Below are 16133 nucleotides of genomic sequence, written 5' to 3'. Positions count from 1 at the left end.
TAATAATTTTAACTCCGTTACAGTATGTGTAGCAAGGCTATATTTTACAAGTAGGTTAAAGGGTGCCACCTTTCAACCTCCAATTCATAATCTCCAGCACCAAGCCAGTCTACATATGTCAAAACAGCACGGATCTCTGGTAAAAAATATATTAAGGTCCCAAAAAATATGCTTATGTTACATCACAGGGTGGATATTTTTTTCCTACAAAATATTGAAATGTGCACATATGCTGAAGCTGGTATTGTGCTGGAGATAAAGAAAATGAGATTGAAAAGTGGTGAACTTTCCCTTTAAGTTAGGGAAATGAGAGTCTGTTATTAGTGGTGCTGAAGTATAGTACAAAACGTGGATATACTGTAAAGAGATAAGGATGTAGGCTGCTCACTTTTTGGACTCCTTACGGAGGTGAGTGAATGCATCATCTGAAAGATTTACAGACTATTGTCCTACTTTATTATTTGCACCTGTCCACAATGTTATACAAGCACACTTTTTCACATAACCTGGAAATATTCAGTCAGAGTATCATCCTCAGTTAACCTTATTTTATTCATGGTTTACTGCACTTCTATTGTAGGCTACTTACAACAAGTGCATCCAACAGGATGATTGGCATAGCTGCCTAACCCGAAGGACCTCGGGCAAAATAATTTGAGTGAACTTGTTTTGGGTTGATGATGATACAGTCTTTTGGGACCCCGATTTATCATGAATCTTCTGAAAAATCAGAAACCATGGCCTTTTTAGTTTTGTCACGTCCTTCAGTAGTCGTTTTGTTGTGAATTTAGGAAGTAAGCAGTCTAGCTACTCGGTCTATTATCAACAACACATAGGTAAAGATCACATCACCTGCTGTTGTGGTTGAGGCTTTGGTCTCATTTATTGTAATAACTAATAACAGTTTGGAAAGATGTATAATAATTGACTGAGTCAACGGCCAATGATGATTTCAAAATGAAAACCTTTAGAGATCAGTCCTGTCCTGAGAATGCTATCGTGGCTGCTTTCAATACTATGCCATTGGGAAATCAGAAGTTATTAACGTGTGTTAAAGGAGGGAAGGAGAGAGAGGGGGGGGGGGGGGGGCTTTCCAAATGGTTTACTATGTTCCCATTTCACCTAATTTCTGGGTCGTTGTCATTCTATGAAGAGTTTCTCCTGCAAATTCTGTAATTCCTCCCCTTTGCTCTCTTGTCACCTGCTGTTTCCTGGTTTGGAAACGATTTTTTGATCTCCAACTTCTCCTTTTTTTTTTGTAGGGAAAGGAATATTCCCTACATCACTTTACTAAATCTCTTTATGTGCATATGACATTAGCTCTACGTTGAAATGTACCCTAATAGAAAGAGTGTGACATTTCCTTCTGTAACATCAGTAGGAGTAATCTTTCTGAATGTTAATTGTATCTCTAGAGTAGCAGGCTAATACATAATATCACTGTCCTGAGAATAACTGTCCCACTGACCAGAGAAGGACACATTAGAGCTGCTCTCCATCAGCATTTTGATATATTGCGATGTAGGCCTAATATGCAGAAAGAGAAAAAAAGTAGGATCTTTGGTCAGTCTGTTTGGAAATATTAAACTAGGTAATGGGCATAGTGTAGTTCTGTTCATGCAAAACACCTTGTATGACTGTATAAGAGTGAGAGAGATGTTTTGACTAACTTGTCAGGCTTTACTCTAGTCTTGTCAATAGCCATTTACACCCCTTGCTACTACAGCAGCTTATTTTTGGCATACCAGCAGTCAGATCAGCGGAAGCTGCAAAATGAATGCAAACTTCTTGAAGCAGCGAGTATCGAAGAAAGAGGGGAATGATTGTCACAGAGTGGAGGACATGGGGAAAGGGGAGAGAAAGGGAAGGGTGGGGGGAGAGATGTGTTTTCGATTAGTAGGAAAACAGCAACCCAAGTTTGTCTGCTGTTCCTAGAGTGAAAGGGAGCAAAGTTGTATTTTTTACATTTAGCTTTTATTTAACTAGGCAAGTCCGTTAAGAACAAATTCTTATTTACAATGACGGCCTACCCCAGCCAAACCCGGACGACGCTGGGCCAATTATACACCTCCCTCGAGCACTGAGATGTAGTGCCTTAGACCGCTGCACCACTCGTGAGCCCTCAGGAGGGAGGTGTGATTTGAGTCATGTATGTCAAATCAAATTGTATTTGTCACTTGCTGATACAAATTCTTACTTACAAGCCCTTAACGAACAATGCAGTTCAAGAAATAGAGTTAAGAAAATATTTACAAAAACTAAAGTAAAAAATGAAATAAAAAGTAAGACAAAATACAGGTTAGTCTAGGTAATTTGTACATGTAGGTAGGGGTAAAGTGACTATGCATAGATAATAAACAGCGAGTAGCAGCAGTGTATGTGGTGGAAGTTTGAGGCGAAATGGAGTGAGTAATTGAAGTAAACATAGAGAAGTGGGTGTGGGGAAACACAGGCAAGACTCCAAGTTCTGGACCACAGTTATTGTGATTTTGCAGAAAACGTCTGCCTCCCCTAAGCCCTACTAGCTACTAGTAAAACAATCCAGAACAAGTAGTCTCGCAAGCTTCTGAAAATTGTCGATTTAAGCTCTCTGACTGCTTTATCGGATGACTTACCCGACGCACGCTCTGGCTCCACTAAGTGAATTTGTTAGTGCTTTCTGCCACAGTAGGGCAGGCACACAGAAACTGTCAGCATGCTGCTCTCTCTCGCTCTCTCTCATTGGCTGCTCCAGAGTGGTTGGGAACACCGGCCGCATCCCCTGTCCCCCAGAGAGCCCAATGTGCTGAGGTCACAGTTCTGAATCGCCTCCAAATGACTTCACTCGGAGAAAGCACCTGCTTTGGGCGAGCCCGCATTAAATCACTCAGTGGACGTAGGGAGCCGGAGCAGACCATTTCTTTCATACGGACATTTCCCTCCTCCAAGAACACAAATGGGAACTTTGCCGCAGCACTACACTGTGAGCATTATGAGACACATTTTCAATAAAACTAATAAGAGATCCATGGGGGATGGTTAATTTAGCAGCTTATCACAAATCACCAGGGCAGTGGTGGTGGAGTCTGTAGCATGTTGTACTACAGTATCCATAATACTCTGTAACCAAATCTGAGGGTCAGAATGCAGAAGTCAGTGCTGATCTAGGATCCGGTCCCCACTGTCCATGTAAAAACTGATCCTAAACCAGCACTCCTACACCGATACGCTTGATAGTGGCATACAGACCTGGAGGGCTGTTGGTAGTTGTAGTTCTCAGGAGGATGGCCGTTATTTAGTTCTTGAGCAGCAGAACTACACCTCTCTTGTCGAATAGATGCCCATTTGTCTAAATAGGTCACAGATTGAGGGAAGCTGTAAGGACGAACACATCCATAAAAAGTCACCTAGAGATGAAGGACAGCCACGAAGCAAATAGATGATACAAATATTTCACCTTTGTCTCGTCTCCCTCACTATGGTAAAGGATGCCCTGCAGTGCTTAGAAATTTATTTTGTTTTTGATAAAATCTCTTCTGTTATCTGTTGACTAATATCAAACTCTTGTCTTTACTATTCCCCACCCTGTCCTACCCCCTCCCATCTCTACCCGTCTTTCACTCTACAGCTTGAAGGACGGAGAAAGAGGGCTGGGCAGCCAGGAAAAGAGCAAAGCCACCAAACAAGGATTGCTTTTCAGCTTCCCAAATATCCCCTTTCCCCCTTCACCCCTATCCCTTCTCCTTCTGCACCACGGCTTTTCCCTAGAAACTGTACCTGGCGTCCCAAACGTCCCTCCCTAATCACCCCTCACCGCCTAAATCTCTGATGGATCAGAGGACTCAGGGGGGGCCTGCTACTCCACCCCCCCTCCTCACCACTGCTCCCCCAGGAGAGCGAGAGAAGGAAGGAGGAGGTGGGAAGAAAGATGAGGAGGAGGAGAAGAAGGAGGAGAGAGAGGGGTCGCAGAGGGACTCCTCTGCTGCTGCAGGTGGAGGAGGGGGCTCCGGTGAGCAGCAGCCACCCCAGTTCTCTGTCAAAGAGACTAGCCTCCATGAGGGCAATGTCAAACTCAAGATTGGCCTGCAGGCAAAACGCATGAAGAAGCCACCCAAGATTCTGGAGAACTACGTGTGTCGGCCAGCCTTCAGGGCTACCGTGAGACCAAGCGGGCGCGGAGGTGGCCGGGGGAGCCGCGGAGGAGTAGGGACAGGCGACGGAGGCAACCAGACCCAGAGTCCTCCACACGGCAGGGACAGAGAGCAGAGTCCTGGCATGAACCGACCCATCCCATTGTCTTCATCTCCCTCTGCTGCTGCCCCTATTCCTCCTCCAACTGTTCCTGCTCCTTCCACCACTTCACCCAGTCCAGTGAATGGGAGTACTCCAGCTAAACGGGTAAGCAAGGAAAGCATGTATTATGCTAGGACGTTGATTTAAAAAAAACATATCCCTGTCAAACAAGGAATCCTATCCAAAGAGACTACTAGGAATTGCACAAGACGTGTCTGGCTTTGGACTGCCAAAAATAGGCAAAGCAATACTGACAGCCAGTTCACACATATGAGAACATTTCCAATTCTTCCAACACTGTTTCACTGGTTTGAATTCACAAATGATATTTGTTACTTGTAAAGTCGATTTTCTTCATATTTTACACAATCATCTCAGTTTCTTTGAGTGTATTCACTGTGTGTCCCATTCTGGCTTGTCTCCCCTTCCAATCATTCCCTGCTTCTCTTCTCCCTTCTCTCTTCTCTGCTCTGCTCTGTCCTAGTCTGTCCCGAATACGTTTTGAGTTTAGAGCAGTGCTCTCCAACTCTGTTCCTGGAGAGCTACCCTCCTGTAGGTTTTTGATCCAACCTCAGCTATAGCTAACCTGATTCAACTATTCAACCTGCTAATTATTAGAATGAAGTGTGCTAGATTAGGATTAGAGCAAAAACCTACAGGACGGTAGCGCTCTAGGAGCAGGGTTGGAGAGCCCTGGTCTAGAGGATCTTCCCCTCTGGGCAGAACTGAGAAGCAGTAGAGGACAGGAAATCCAAATCAATGAATTACAGTGTACATAGGGATAAACAAATCCTGATTGGATTTCATATAGACTTTCTAGGTTGCCTTATTGACAGGGTTGTGCTTTAAGCCTGCTTTATGTGGTTGTCAAATGCTTCTTTCTGAGCAAAATTGTTTCGATTAGGTTTTCACTTCACGATAATTACCAGAAAGCATTGCCTGGGTTTGGATACATATCAGAAGATTACAAATGTCAAAATAGTTAGACATTTAAATTTAAAAAAGCTTTTTAGTGAAACACAACAATACCTTTCTGGGAACTACCTTTCTGTGAAATGGGTAGGCCTTATCTGCAATCAATGGCCTTTTAGATTTGAATATTTGTATTCTCTTTTCGCAGGGTCTTCCAAAACTGGCCTGCAAGTCGGACAAATCTGAGGCGAAGTCGGACGGGAAATCCGCCGCCTCTACGGAGAGACCGCTGAATCTTCATCGTCCTTTGGCAGACGGCAAAACGCATCATGCCTCTGGGAAGAAGACGCCCACGTCCCAAACCAAGTCTCCTACCTCCTCGCCCTCCCCTCCTGCGCCCCCATCACCGGAACCCAGCGTGGAAGCCGCTACTAAACCTCCTGGGTACACTTACAACAGTGAGGGTCTGAGGGAGAAGGACCGGGGTGTTCCTAGTTGGGGCGCTCCTACTGTCACTGAGAAACTAGCGCAACTCATCGCCACCTGCCCTCCCTCAAAGTCCACCAAGGTGAAACCCCCCAAAACTACTTCCTCTCCCACCACCCACACCACTTCTAATTTTATGGCCCCCACCCCAAAGCAGCGAGACCGCGCTATGGCCAACAGGGCGACCTATTCTAGAGCGGTCCACCTAGCTCCACCCCCTCCCGTCTCGCGCCCTCCTGGCCGCCCCTATGGCTCCCGGAACAATAAAGACAATGTTTTGGAGAAGTCATCCACCCCGCCTGGGAAAGAGGAGGCAGATGGGGCCAGCAAGTCTGGCAGCAGCAACAACAGCAACAGTAGTCGCAGCAGCAGCCCCACATTAACTTACGGTGGCGGCAATAACCACCAGGACAACAACGACAGAAACAGTAATGGCGTGAAGCCAATACAGTCACGTCTTACTCACTGCCCACCGCCTCACTCTGTCTCCTCCTCTTCCCCTTCACCACCTCGTTTGTCATCCTGCTCCTCTTCAGAGAAGAGGACGGGGAGCGGGCCAAGTCGCCAGGGCTCCCCTGCCTCTCAAGGACACCACTCCCGAGACCGAGACAGTCCCTTCCAGGCAGAGGAGCGGGAGAGCAGTGAGAGGGAGCAGGAGCGTGACCGGGACGGCCCCAGAGACTTAACCAAATGCTCCCTTCCTTCAGCATTAGGCAAGCAGGAGGCCAAGGACAAGGGGGCTAATCAGTCACTCAGAGGGGAGAGAGGCAAGAGCTTGAGCCCCAGTAAACGCAGTCCCAACACCATTAAATGCAATCCCAACCCCAATAAACGCAGTCCCAACAGGGAAAGAGACGGTCACACCAGCGGTACCTCCAGTCCCCCGGAGTCTGTGAGACGGACTGCCTCGCCACCAGAGCCCGCCGGCAACCATTCACCCCCTCCTCTCAGAGACGAGTCCCCTGGATACGAGTCACTGGGCTCGCCCCCGGAGCAGGAGAACAAACCCCTGAAGAAGCGGCGAGGCAGAAAGCCCCGCTGGACCAGAGTAGTGAACCGGACACAGAGGGCGGGCCAGTACAGCCCCGTTGACCAGTGCGAAACCATCATGCCTTTATTCTCCTCAGGCCTTGATACTCCCCCGCCCCTACGCAGGCCTGTAGGACGGCCTCCTAACCCCAATAAGGTCAAGCCTCCCGCTGTGTCTCAACTCTTTCCTCAGCCAGCCAGGAAAAGGGGACGGCCCAAGTCTAAAATGCCAAGGCTGGATGCCCCCACTCGGGGACGTCCCCCTCACAAGCTGGCCCCCTCTAAGGTATTTTCTTTACACAGGTCGAAAGAGGAGCAGGACCCCCCTGTTCTCCATCCAGAGGTAGATCTGAATCCTCCCAAACCTATGCCCAGGAAGCGGGGGCGACCCAAACGCCTGCCCCCGACCTTGCCTCAGGAGGGTCAGCCCCCCACTCTGGCACCGGAAGCGGGGGACGGCAAACAGTTCCGGACCAAGGGCAACGGGCAGCTCATCATGAAGACTATCATAGGCAAGATCAACAAGATGAAGAGTGTCAAACGCAAACGGTTCCTCAGCCAGATCCTATTAGGACCAGGGTCCGGACCAGAGCAAGAGCCCCCCAGAGGAACTGCCAGTGGGGTGGTGGGCCAGGTAGCAGCTGCAACCCAGTCTCTATCCTCCTTGGCTGCTTCTTTCGGAGGCAAACTGGGACCCCAGATCAACGTAAGCAAAAAGGGGACGATATATATGGGGAAAAGGAGAGGGCGCAAACCTAAAGCGCCAACAAATCTCTCGTTGGCAGCTCCAACACCACCCACCGAGGGGCCTTTCCTGTCCCCAAACACCACGTCGCCCCTCCACCACCATCAGTCTCAGCCGCAGCACCAGCTCCCGTCTGCCGAGGTGTTCCCCTCCCCCTCACTCTCCCAGTCCAGCGGAGGCCAGAGCCCCATCAGTGACTCCTGCTTTGTGGCGCCAGGGGCAGTGCACTTCCTGACGCACCCGCACTTCCACAGCCACGGCCACCACTCGTTCCCCTTCCCTCCCCCGACGTTCTCAGCCCCCTCCCCTCGCACTCTGGGCCCTCTGGGCTCCTCGGCTGCCGTGGCCTCCCAGAAGAAGTCGTGCCGTGGCTACCATCACCACCACCATCATTACAGGCAGCACTACCACTACCGTAAGCTATCCCCTCCTAGGCCCCTCCACCCCACCTCCCCTGCACCTCTGAGTGAGCTGAAGGAAGCCACTCCCTCTCCTGTCAGTGAGTCTCACAGTGAGGAGACTGTACCCAGCGACAGCGGCATAGGAACAGACAACAACAGCACTTCTGACCGGGGTGAGAAGGCTGGTGGGGCAAGTGGCCTAGGTAGCGTGGGGATACCACCTGGTATGGCCAGTGGACTGCTAATGCCAGGGGTGATGGGCTCAGCCGTGGGGGTAGGGGTTGGGCTAAACCCTCGCGGTGGACTAAGACACTCGTCCTCAGTGCTGCTGGAGCACCCCTCGCCCTCTCCGTCACCACTGGGGGCGAGGTCCTCACCAGACCCCCGCAGGCCCCATCTGGCGACCCCTCCCTCTGCACTAGTGGGCCACAAAGAGAAACACAAGCACAAATGCAAGCGCCGGAGCCACGGCTGCCCGGGTTACGACAAGCTAAAGAGGCAGAAGCGCAAACGCAAGAAGAAGTACCTGCAGCTGCGCTCCCGGCGCCAGGACCCCGACTTCCTGGCCGAGCTGGATGAGATTGTGGTGAGGCTGAGTGAGATCAGGATAGCGCACCGCACCCCGGCGCTCAGGCTGGGCAGTGGGCTGGGGATGCCCCCGGGAGCTGCAGGGGCGGGCAGAGTACCAGGGGCGGTAGGCAGGGCCACTGGGGCCATAGGAGGCGCTGGCGGCCCCCCTCCTCATCACTACCTGCACAGAGACTTGCTTCCAACCATCTTCAGGATAAACTTCAGCGGCTACTACTCCCCCCACCCCTCGTACCCCTGTGACTCTCTGCACTATGTCCGCAAGCCAGACCTGAAGAAGAAACGCGGGCGCCCTCCCAAGCTGCGGGAGTCCATGTCAGACGTACCATTCGTTCATGGGCTGGGGTTCCCGCTATCTAGCGGTGGGTTCTACCACCCATCCTACAGTGTTCCATACTCCTCTGGTCCCCTTGGCCTGGGCTACTACAGAGGATACCCCCCAGCCAGTGCCCTGTACCCCCATCACCAGAACTCCCACTCTGCTCCATCCCACCACTCCCATCACTCCCCCTCCTTCCCCCCACCACCTCCCCCGTCCTACGTGCACCACCACCACCCGTCACACCTCCTGCTCAACCCCTCCAAATTTCACAAGAAGAAACACAAGCTGCTGAGACAGGAGTTCCTGGGTGGGGGTCGGTCTCCCGTGCTCTACCCGGCAATGTCCTCAGAGCTGTCGTTCGGCTGGCATCACAAACACAAACACAGACACAAACACCAAGAGCGCTGCGCAGAGGACGACGGGGAAGAGGGAGGAGGAGAGAGCCGAGGCGGAGCCGAAATTTCCGAGAGCCCGGGGTCAGGAAGGGGAGAACGCGGGGCCGGAATGGCCGAATCTCTGCAGCGCTGTCGCTTTGGAAGAGACTCCACCCCTACTACCACCAGTGCCAACAAACAAGCCACGGCCACCTCGGCCAACTCCCCTTCCTCGTCTTCCTCTTCCTCAGCCGAGAGGTACAAGCGCAAGGAGACATCCCTGTCTTTCCTGGGGCCCTCTCGCCTGGCCCAGGGCAGTGCCAGGCCCAGGGGCCACCAACACGTCGAGTCCTGGTTCAGGATGGGCAGCTCCGAGGCAGACTACGCTAAGCTCTCCCGAAACCCCGCAGCGGTCGGCCAGGGCCCGTTCACAGACGGCCAGGGAGAAGATCCAGCGGGCTGCTCAGACAGCGAAGAGGAAGACGAGGAGCCCCTCACACCCACAGACGAGGCGGATCCCAAGTCCCAGGACCCCCCGCACCACACCAACCTGTTCGCCACCGCCCTAACCCCTACCTTGCTGAGAGGAGGACGAGTCAGGAAGGGAGGGGCGGCAGAGAGTTCTAACTTCACCCGGATGGAGCGGATGCTGAGAAAGGAGCACTCCACGTTAGCAGAGAGGAGAGAGATGGGTGAGTCATTGTGACAGGGCTTTCTGTTAGAGAGCGATATGCTGAAATACAGTGAGCTCCAAAAGTATTAGGACAGTGAAAATGTTTAGTTTGTTTTGTCTCTGTACTCCAGCACTTTGGATTTGAAATTATACAATGACTAAAGGTTAGTGTAGACTGTCAGCTTTCATTTACAAACTTGTTGGATGCATTTGCTGTTTGTTTTGGTTGTGTTTCAGATTATTTTGTGCCCAATAGAAATTACTGGTAAATAATGTATTGTGTCATTTTGGAGTCACTTTTATAACTTTCTCACTCTCACATTATTCACGATTCATTCAGGATTATCCATCATCATGGTAGCATCCACATTCATGTAAAAGTGTTCAGAAACCTATTCTATTCTTATTTACACTGAACAAAAATATAAACGCAACATGTAAAGTATTGCATATTTTTGTATATTTACAGAAATATAAGCGCAGCATGTAAAGTGTTGGGTTTCATGAGCTGAATGAAAAAATCCCAGTAATTTTCCATACGCACCAAAAGCTTATTTCTCTCACATTTTGTGCACAAATTTGTTTACATCCCTGTTAGTGATGATTTTTCCATTGTCAAGATAATCCATCCACCTGACAGGCTGATTAATCAGCATGATCATTACACAGGTGCAGCTTGTGCTGGGGACAATTAAAGGCCACTGTAAAATGTGCATTTTTGTCACACAACACAATGCCACAGATTTCTCAAGTTTTGGAAGAGCGTGCAATTGTTATTCTGACTGCAGGAATGCCTACCAGAGTTATTGCTAGAGAATGTAATGTTAATTTCTCTACCTTAAGCCACCTCCAACGTCGTTTTAGAAAATTTGGCAGTATGTCCAACTCGCCTCAACCGAAGACCACGTGTAACCACGGCAGCCGAGGACCTCCACATCCGTCTTCTTCACCTGCGGGCACATTGGTAGCCAGGTTGACCTGGCTCCCCTGCCCAGTCATGTGAAATCTATAGATTAGGGCCTAATGAATTTATTTCAATTGACTTATTTCCTTATATGAACTGTAACTCAGTAAAAACTTTGAAATTGTTGCATGTTACATTTTATTTTTGTTCAGTATACATTAAAAATGACACTACATTATTAACATACATTTCTGTTGGGCACAAAATAATCTGAAACACAACCAAAACAAACAGCAAATGTATCCAACAAGTTTGTAGTCACAATGTAATAATTGCATGCTAGGAATATGGGACCAAATACTACACTTGACTACTTTAATACACATATAAGTGAATTTTTCCCAAAATGGGGGGGATGATGTACAAAAACTACTGTCATTTCTAAACGGTTTGGCCGATATGGATCAAAATACCCTCAAATTAAAATCCCTGTGCTATTGCTCTGAATGTGATTTCTGCACCAAAATCTTTCTTTGTGCTTCTTTGGAATTTAACCCAAATTGAATCTGACATTGTGAAGTTTTTTGAATTGTGTACCAAATTTACTTTAAAAAAAAGTTCTGCTGCTAGTGCCTCAAGAATTCAGCTTTCTATTTTGTTTGGATGATGTCCGCTTAGTTTCATTTCTTGGCAATAAGTGAGCACTGAACATGGGTTGCGTCCCAAATGGCATCCTATTCCCTTTATAGTGCACTACTTCTGACCAGAGCCCTGGTTAAAAGTAGTGCGCTTTATGGGGAATAGGGTGCCATTTGGGACGTAAACCATGTTCAGTGCTCACTATGCCATATGGTGGTTTGTAAAGTGGTCACTGCATGGATACAAAACCCCGGAATCAATACTGTCACTCATGGTTATGCATACCAGGCCAATTTCAAGATATCTCTGCTGAATCTCAGTGTTCAATGACTCATTATAAACGGGGTGGTTCGAGCCCTGAATGCTGATTTGGCTGAAAGCCATGGTATATTAGACCGTATACCACGGGTAGGACCAAAAATGACTTTTTACTGCTTTAATTACGTTGGTAACCAGTTTATAATAGTAATTAGGCACCTCCAGGGTGCGTTGTGTATGGCCAATATACCACAGCTGACTGCTGTATCCAAGCACTCTGCGTTGCGGCGTGCTCAATAACAGTAGTCCTTAGCCGTCGTATATTGACCATATACCACACCCCCTCGTGCCTCATTGCTTAAATTTATCCTTTAGAAATCCCTTGGAGGAACACAATGCCATCCCCTGTATGTACATCTACCCTCCACCGGCCCTGACATTAGATAGCCCTAACCAGTGATTAAGGGCTCGGCAGCAAAACCCCCATAATTACTTAAACTGGCCCTGCTTTTGTGTAGTTGTCATTGTAGCCTTGTAGGATGTCCAGGGAGATGTTCTATTTCCATAAGAATAGTTGACTCGCCGTGATAGTTGAGCTGGACGTTTTGTTACAGGCTATGTTTGGTAGGCTTCCCCATCAAAAGCTATCAAACTGAAAGGCTGCGTGCGTCTCTGTCTTAGATCCCTGTGTAAACACTATTAGCTCTCAGCTAATATAGATGAACAGGGAAGACTGGGTGATTTGGGTAATGATTCGGCTCCATCAAGCTGCCTGGCTGCCATTGACTGAGATAAGTGTGTGTGTACTCTATGTGTGAAAAGGCCAGGTACGCTCGGTGGAAGGCTCCTGGTGAGGCGGCATGGTGTAGTTTGAACCCAGCCAGGGTAATCCAGGATTAGAGCTCAGGACACAGGGTCGTTCTGCGGTCACCACCACCATGGAGGTAGCCTAAAAGGCAGGGAGGCAGAGGGTGGGATAAACCACACACAGGAGTGTGAACCAGAAGAGGGGAGAGGCAGCAGGGTGGATGCTGGAGTGGCTTGGTGTCGATTGGGCAAATTGACACAGTCCCCCTTTACTTATAGTAGGACCGTTCACAAATGTGATAGACGTAATGCAACACTTTATGGCTTGAAAGGAAAAGCTGAAAAAGTATGAAGTCATTGTTCATTACGTGACATAGTATTTCAGTTTGCTGAGGTGGGCTTAGCCTGTATGTTTATCCATAATGAGCTGCATTTTGGTGAGGGAATTGGCAGTTGATGTCAATGGCAAATGTAGTAATTTCCTTTCAATTTAAGGTTAAGCCTTGATAATTATTAGATAGCATTACAAGACCGACAGAGGAAATATGTTGGCCTAACAGTGGAACTAAGCTAGGGCTTGGAATGGATAATAAATATACGTTCATAAGTGTCACGCTGCAGCTTATTCCTATGTTCATCATCTAATTCCCTTCTCTTCTCTTTATTTGTCTGTTTCTGTGCAGGCGGTACATCAAGTGTCCAGACCCGAGCCGACCACTCTACCCCTGAGGACCACCTCAGGCAGCAACACCACCACCCTCCTCTGTTTCACTCTTCCTCCTCCGCCTGCCTCTCTCACTGTGGCCACAACTCCCCATCCCAGGGCTGCTGCCTGGACGATGATGCCTCCCCGCCACACCACTCCCACCGGGCCCAGCCCTCCAAACACAGCCTGCACCACGTCAACAAGATCCTCCGTGCAAAGAAGCTTCAGAGACAGGCGAGGACAGGCAACAACATGGTCAAGAAGAGAGGCCCCGGGCGCCCCAGGAAGCATCCCCTGCCTTCCCCGCCCCCGTCGCCGCCCCCTCTGGCCGAAGTGACCCAGACCAGGCACCGGGAACGTGGAGGAGGAGCGTGGAAGGGGGACACTGTGACGGACGCGATCGAGTCGGTGGTCCAGGGCCAGTTCAGGAAAGGCCAGAAGAGGAAGCACTGGGAGAGAGACAGGGAGGAGGAGGAGGAAGAGGAGGAGGTGGAGGAACGAGCTCTGGACAGGGAGGAGAACCTGGGTGGCCTGGGGGTGAGGGCCAGTGCTGAGGGAGGAAGTGGTTGGCTCACCCAAGAGGAGCTGCACCGCTTTCGCAGGTAAAACCACCACCATTACAGGCCAACATGTGATTGTAGCCTCAATGTTGAGAGTGGAGAACCGTGATTTTGTTGCAGCTTACTTCCATAGGCAGCGCTAATCTTAGATTTTAGCAGCTCTCTATATATATATATATATATAAACTGAGTCTTTGTTCTATTTTAGTGCTCTGGAGGGGAAACCAGATGGCCCCTCCCCGGAATGTCCGGGCACCGTCTCCATGGAACAAGCTCCACCCATGCCTATAACCAGCCAACGGGAAAAGAGAGCAGCCAGGCCTCCAAAGAAGAAGTTCCAAAAGGCGGGTCTCTACTCTGATGTGTACAAGTCGGCAGAGTGAGTCCCATAATAGAGAAACACAGACATGTCAAATCTGGATATACCCGTTTGCTTACCAAAGGTCAAACCTGGAATATTTAAGGGCATATATGGACATCTCACTCTCTTTTTGTTCCTGTTTCTCTTTCAGTCCTCGTAGTCAGCTCCTGCAGATGAAGAAAGAGAAACTGGAGTACACACCTGGGGAACATGAGTATGGGCTTTTTCCTGCCCCTATTCATGTCGGTGAGTGTTCTTGCCTGCAAGCACACACACACACACACACACACTTTGTCATGACTATGTTACTTCATTTGTCTCTCCCCCCTTTCAGGAAAGTACCTAAGACAGAAGCGCATTGATTTCCAGTTGCCTTACGACATCTTGTGGCTGTGGAAACATGACCAGGTGATCACTGCTAAGTGTTTTCCCCCTCAGAGTCGACAAGCTATAATAGCTTTAATAGGGATTTGTCTTATCTATATAAGAATTTGTCTCTTTTATGATGTAAGGCCTGCAATAGACTAGCGTCCTGTCCAGCAGGTGTACTTGAACATCAAGCTGCCCCACGATACATAAACAGGAGATGGGCTCCTGGACTATGAGCAGTTCTAGCTCGGACAAGGCTACTTACTTATGATGTAATAACCTACATTTCTTGGTGGTTTTAGCTCTACGAGAAGCCCGATGTCCCCCTTTATAAAAAGATCAGATCAAGTGAGTACACAGTCTTAAGATCCAGTCGCTTAAATTATAATGTAACCAAACGCTATTTAATGCTGTGTCCCAAATGGCACCCTGTTCCCTATATAATGCACTACTTTAGACCAGAGCCCTATTGGCCCCTGGTCAAAAGTTGTGCACTATATAGGGAACAGGGTGCCATTTGGGACGCTGCCATGGTCTGGTCAAGCTATTGTGTATATGTCCTTGCCTTGTGTAACTGTAGACGTCTATGTGGATGTGAAGCCTGTCTCGGGTTATGAAGCCACCACCTGTAACTGCAGGCCTTCCGGGGAAGCCATCGACAGAGGCTGCCTTGACGAATGCCTCAACAGGTATAAACACTGGTGTTGGAGACTAAAATAGACCGACACACTGGTATATGCTCCCAGGCGTGCTATGTTTATCTACAAGGAAAACGCTTTCGACCCTGCTTGGGTCTTCAATTCTACATAAATGTTCAGAAATCTGCCTTGGAATAGCATCTCAAGATGTGAATTTAATTTAATATGAATAAATAATCTTGGTGTCTCCCACTTGGCTGCAATATAAGTATTTCCTCCCACTCCCTCAGGATGAGCTTTGCCGAGTGCTCCCCCGGCACTTGTCCATGCGGGGAGCAGTGTGACAACCAGCACATCCAGAGGCATGAGTGGGTGCAGTGCCTGGAGCGCTTCCGTGCCGAGGGCAAGGGCTGGGGCATCCGCACCAAGGAGCCCCTCCGCTCAGGCCAGTTCATCATCGAGTACCTGGGAGAGGTCGTCAGCGAGCACGAGTTCAGGTGAGATAGATTTTAATGCATGTATTGATATGTGGGTTATTCATATTATTACATAAACTCATCAAAAAAATAAACGTCCTCTCACTGTCAACTGCGTCTATTTTCAGCAAACTTAACATGGGTAAATATTTGTATGAACCAAACAAGATTCAACAACTGAGACATAAACTGAACAAGTTCCACAGACATGTGACTAACATAAATGGAATAATGTGTTCCTGAACGAAGGGGGGGTCAAAATCAAAAGTAACAGTCAGGATCTGGTGTGGCCACCAGCTGCGTTAAGTACTGCAGTGCATCTCCTCCTCATGGACTGCATCAGATTTGCCAGTTCTTGCTGTGAGATGTTACCCCACTCTTCCACCAAGGCACCTCCAAGTTCCTGGACATTTCTGTGGGGAATGGCCCTAGCCCTCACCCTCTGATTTAACAGGTCCCAAATGTGCTCAATGGGATTGAGATCCAGGCTCTATGCTGGCCATGGCAGAACACTGACATTCCTTTCTTACAGGAAATCACACACAGAACGAGCAGTATGGCTGGTGGCATTGTCATGCTGTAGGGTCATGTCAGGATGAACCTGCAGGAAGGG

At 49.0% G+C, this 16133-nt stretch overlaps 1 protein-coding gene across 5 annotated transcripts in view; it reads left to right on the top strand.

The window, feature by feature from the left end:
* Window positions 1-16133, top strand: part of LOC129819499 (histone-lysine N-methyltransferase ASH1L-like) — a 46217-nt gene that overhangs the window by 1747 nt on the left and 28337 nt on the right. For all 5 annotated transcript variants that reach the window (XM_055875806.1, XM_055875807.1, XM_055875810.1 and 2 more), the window contains 9 exons: window positions 3608-4377; window positions 5393-9821; window positions 13094-13718; window positions 13885-14055; window positions 14189-14283; window positions 14372-14445; window positions 14709-14754; window positions 14987-15095; window positions 15335-15541. In XM_055875806.1, the coding sequence (XP_055731781.1) occupies window positions 3808-4377; window positions 5393-9821; window positions 13094-13718; window positions 13885-14055; window positions 14189-14283; window positions 14372-14445; window positions 14709-14754; window positions 14987-15095; window positions 15335-15541 (6326 nt within the window). In that variant the 5' untranslated portion in view covers window positions 3608-3807. The remainder of the gene's footprint in view (window positions 1-3607; window positions 4378-5392; window positions 9822-13093; window positions 13719-13884; window positions 14056-14188; window positions 14284-14371; window positions 14446-14708; window positions 14755-14986; window positions 15096-15334; window positions 15542-16133) is intronic.

Source organism: Salvelinus fontinalis, chromosome 22 (genome assembly GCF_029448725.1).
Source record: "Salvelinus fontinalis isolate EN_2023a chromosome 22, ASM2944872v1, whole genome shotgun sequence".
NCBI classification, from domain to species: Eukaryota; Metazoa; Chordata; class Actinopteri; order Salmoniformes; family Salmonidae; genus Salvelinus; species Salvelinus fontinalis.
The sequence above is the reverse complement of the archived record's forward strand: the minus strand, read 5'-3'. Positions and strand labels throughout refer to the sequence as shown.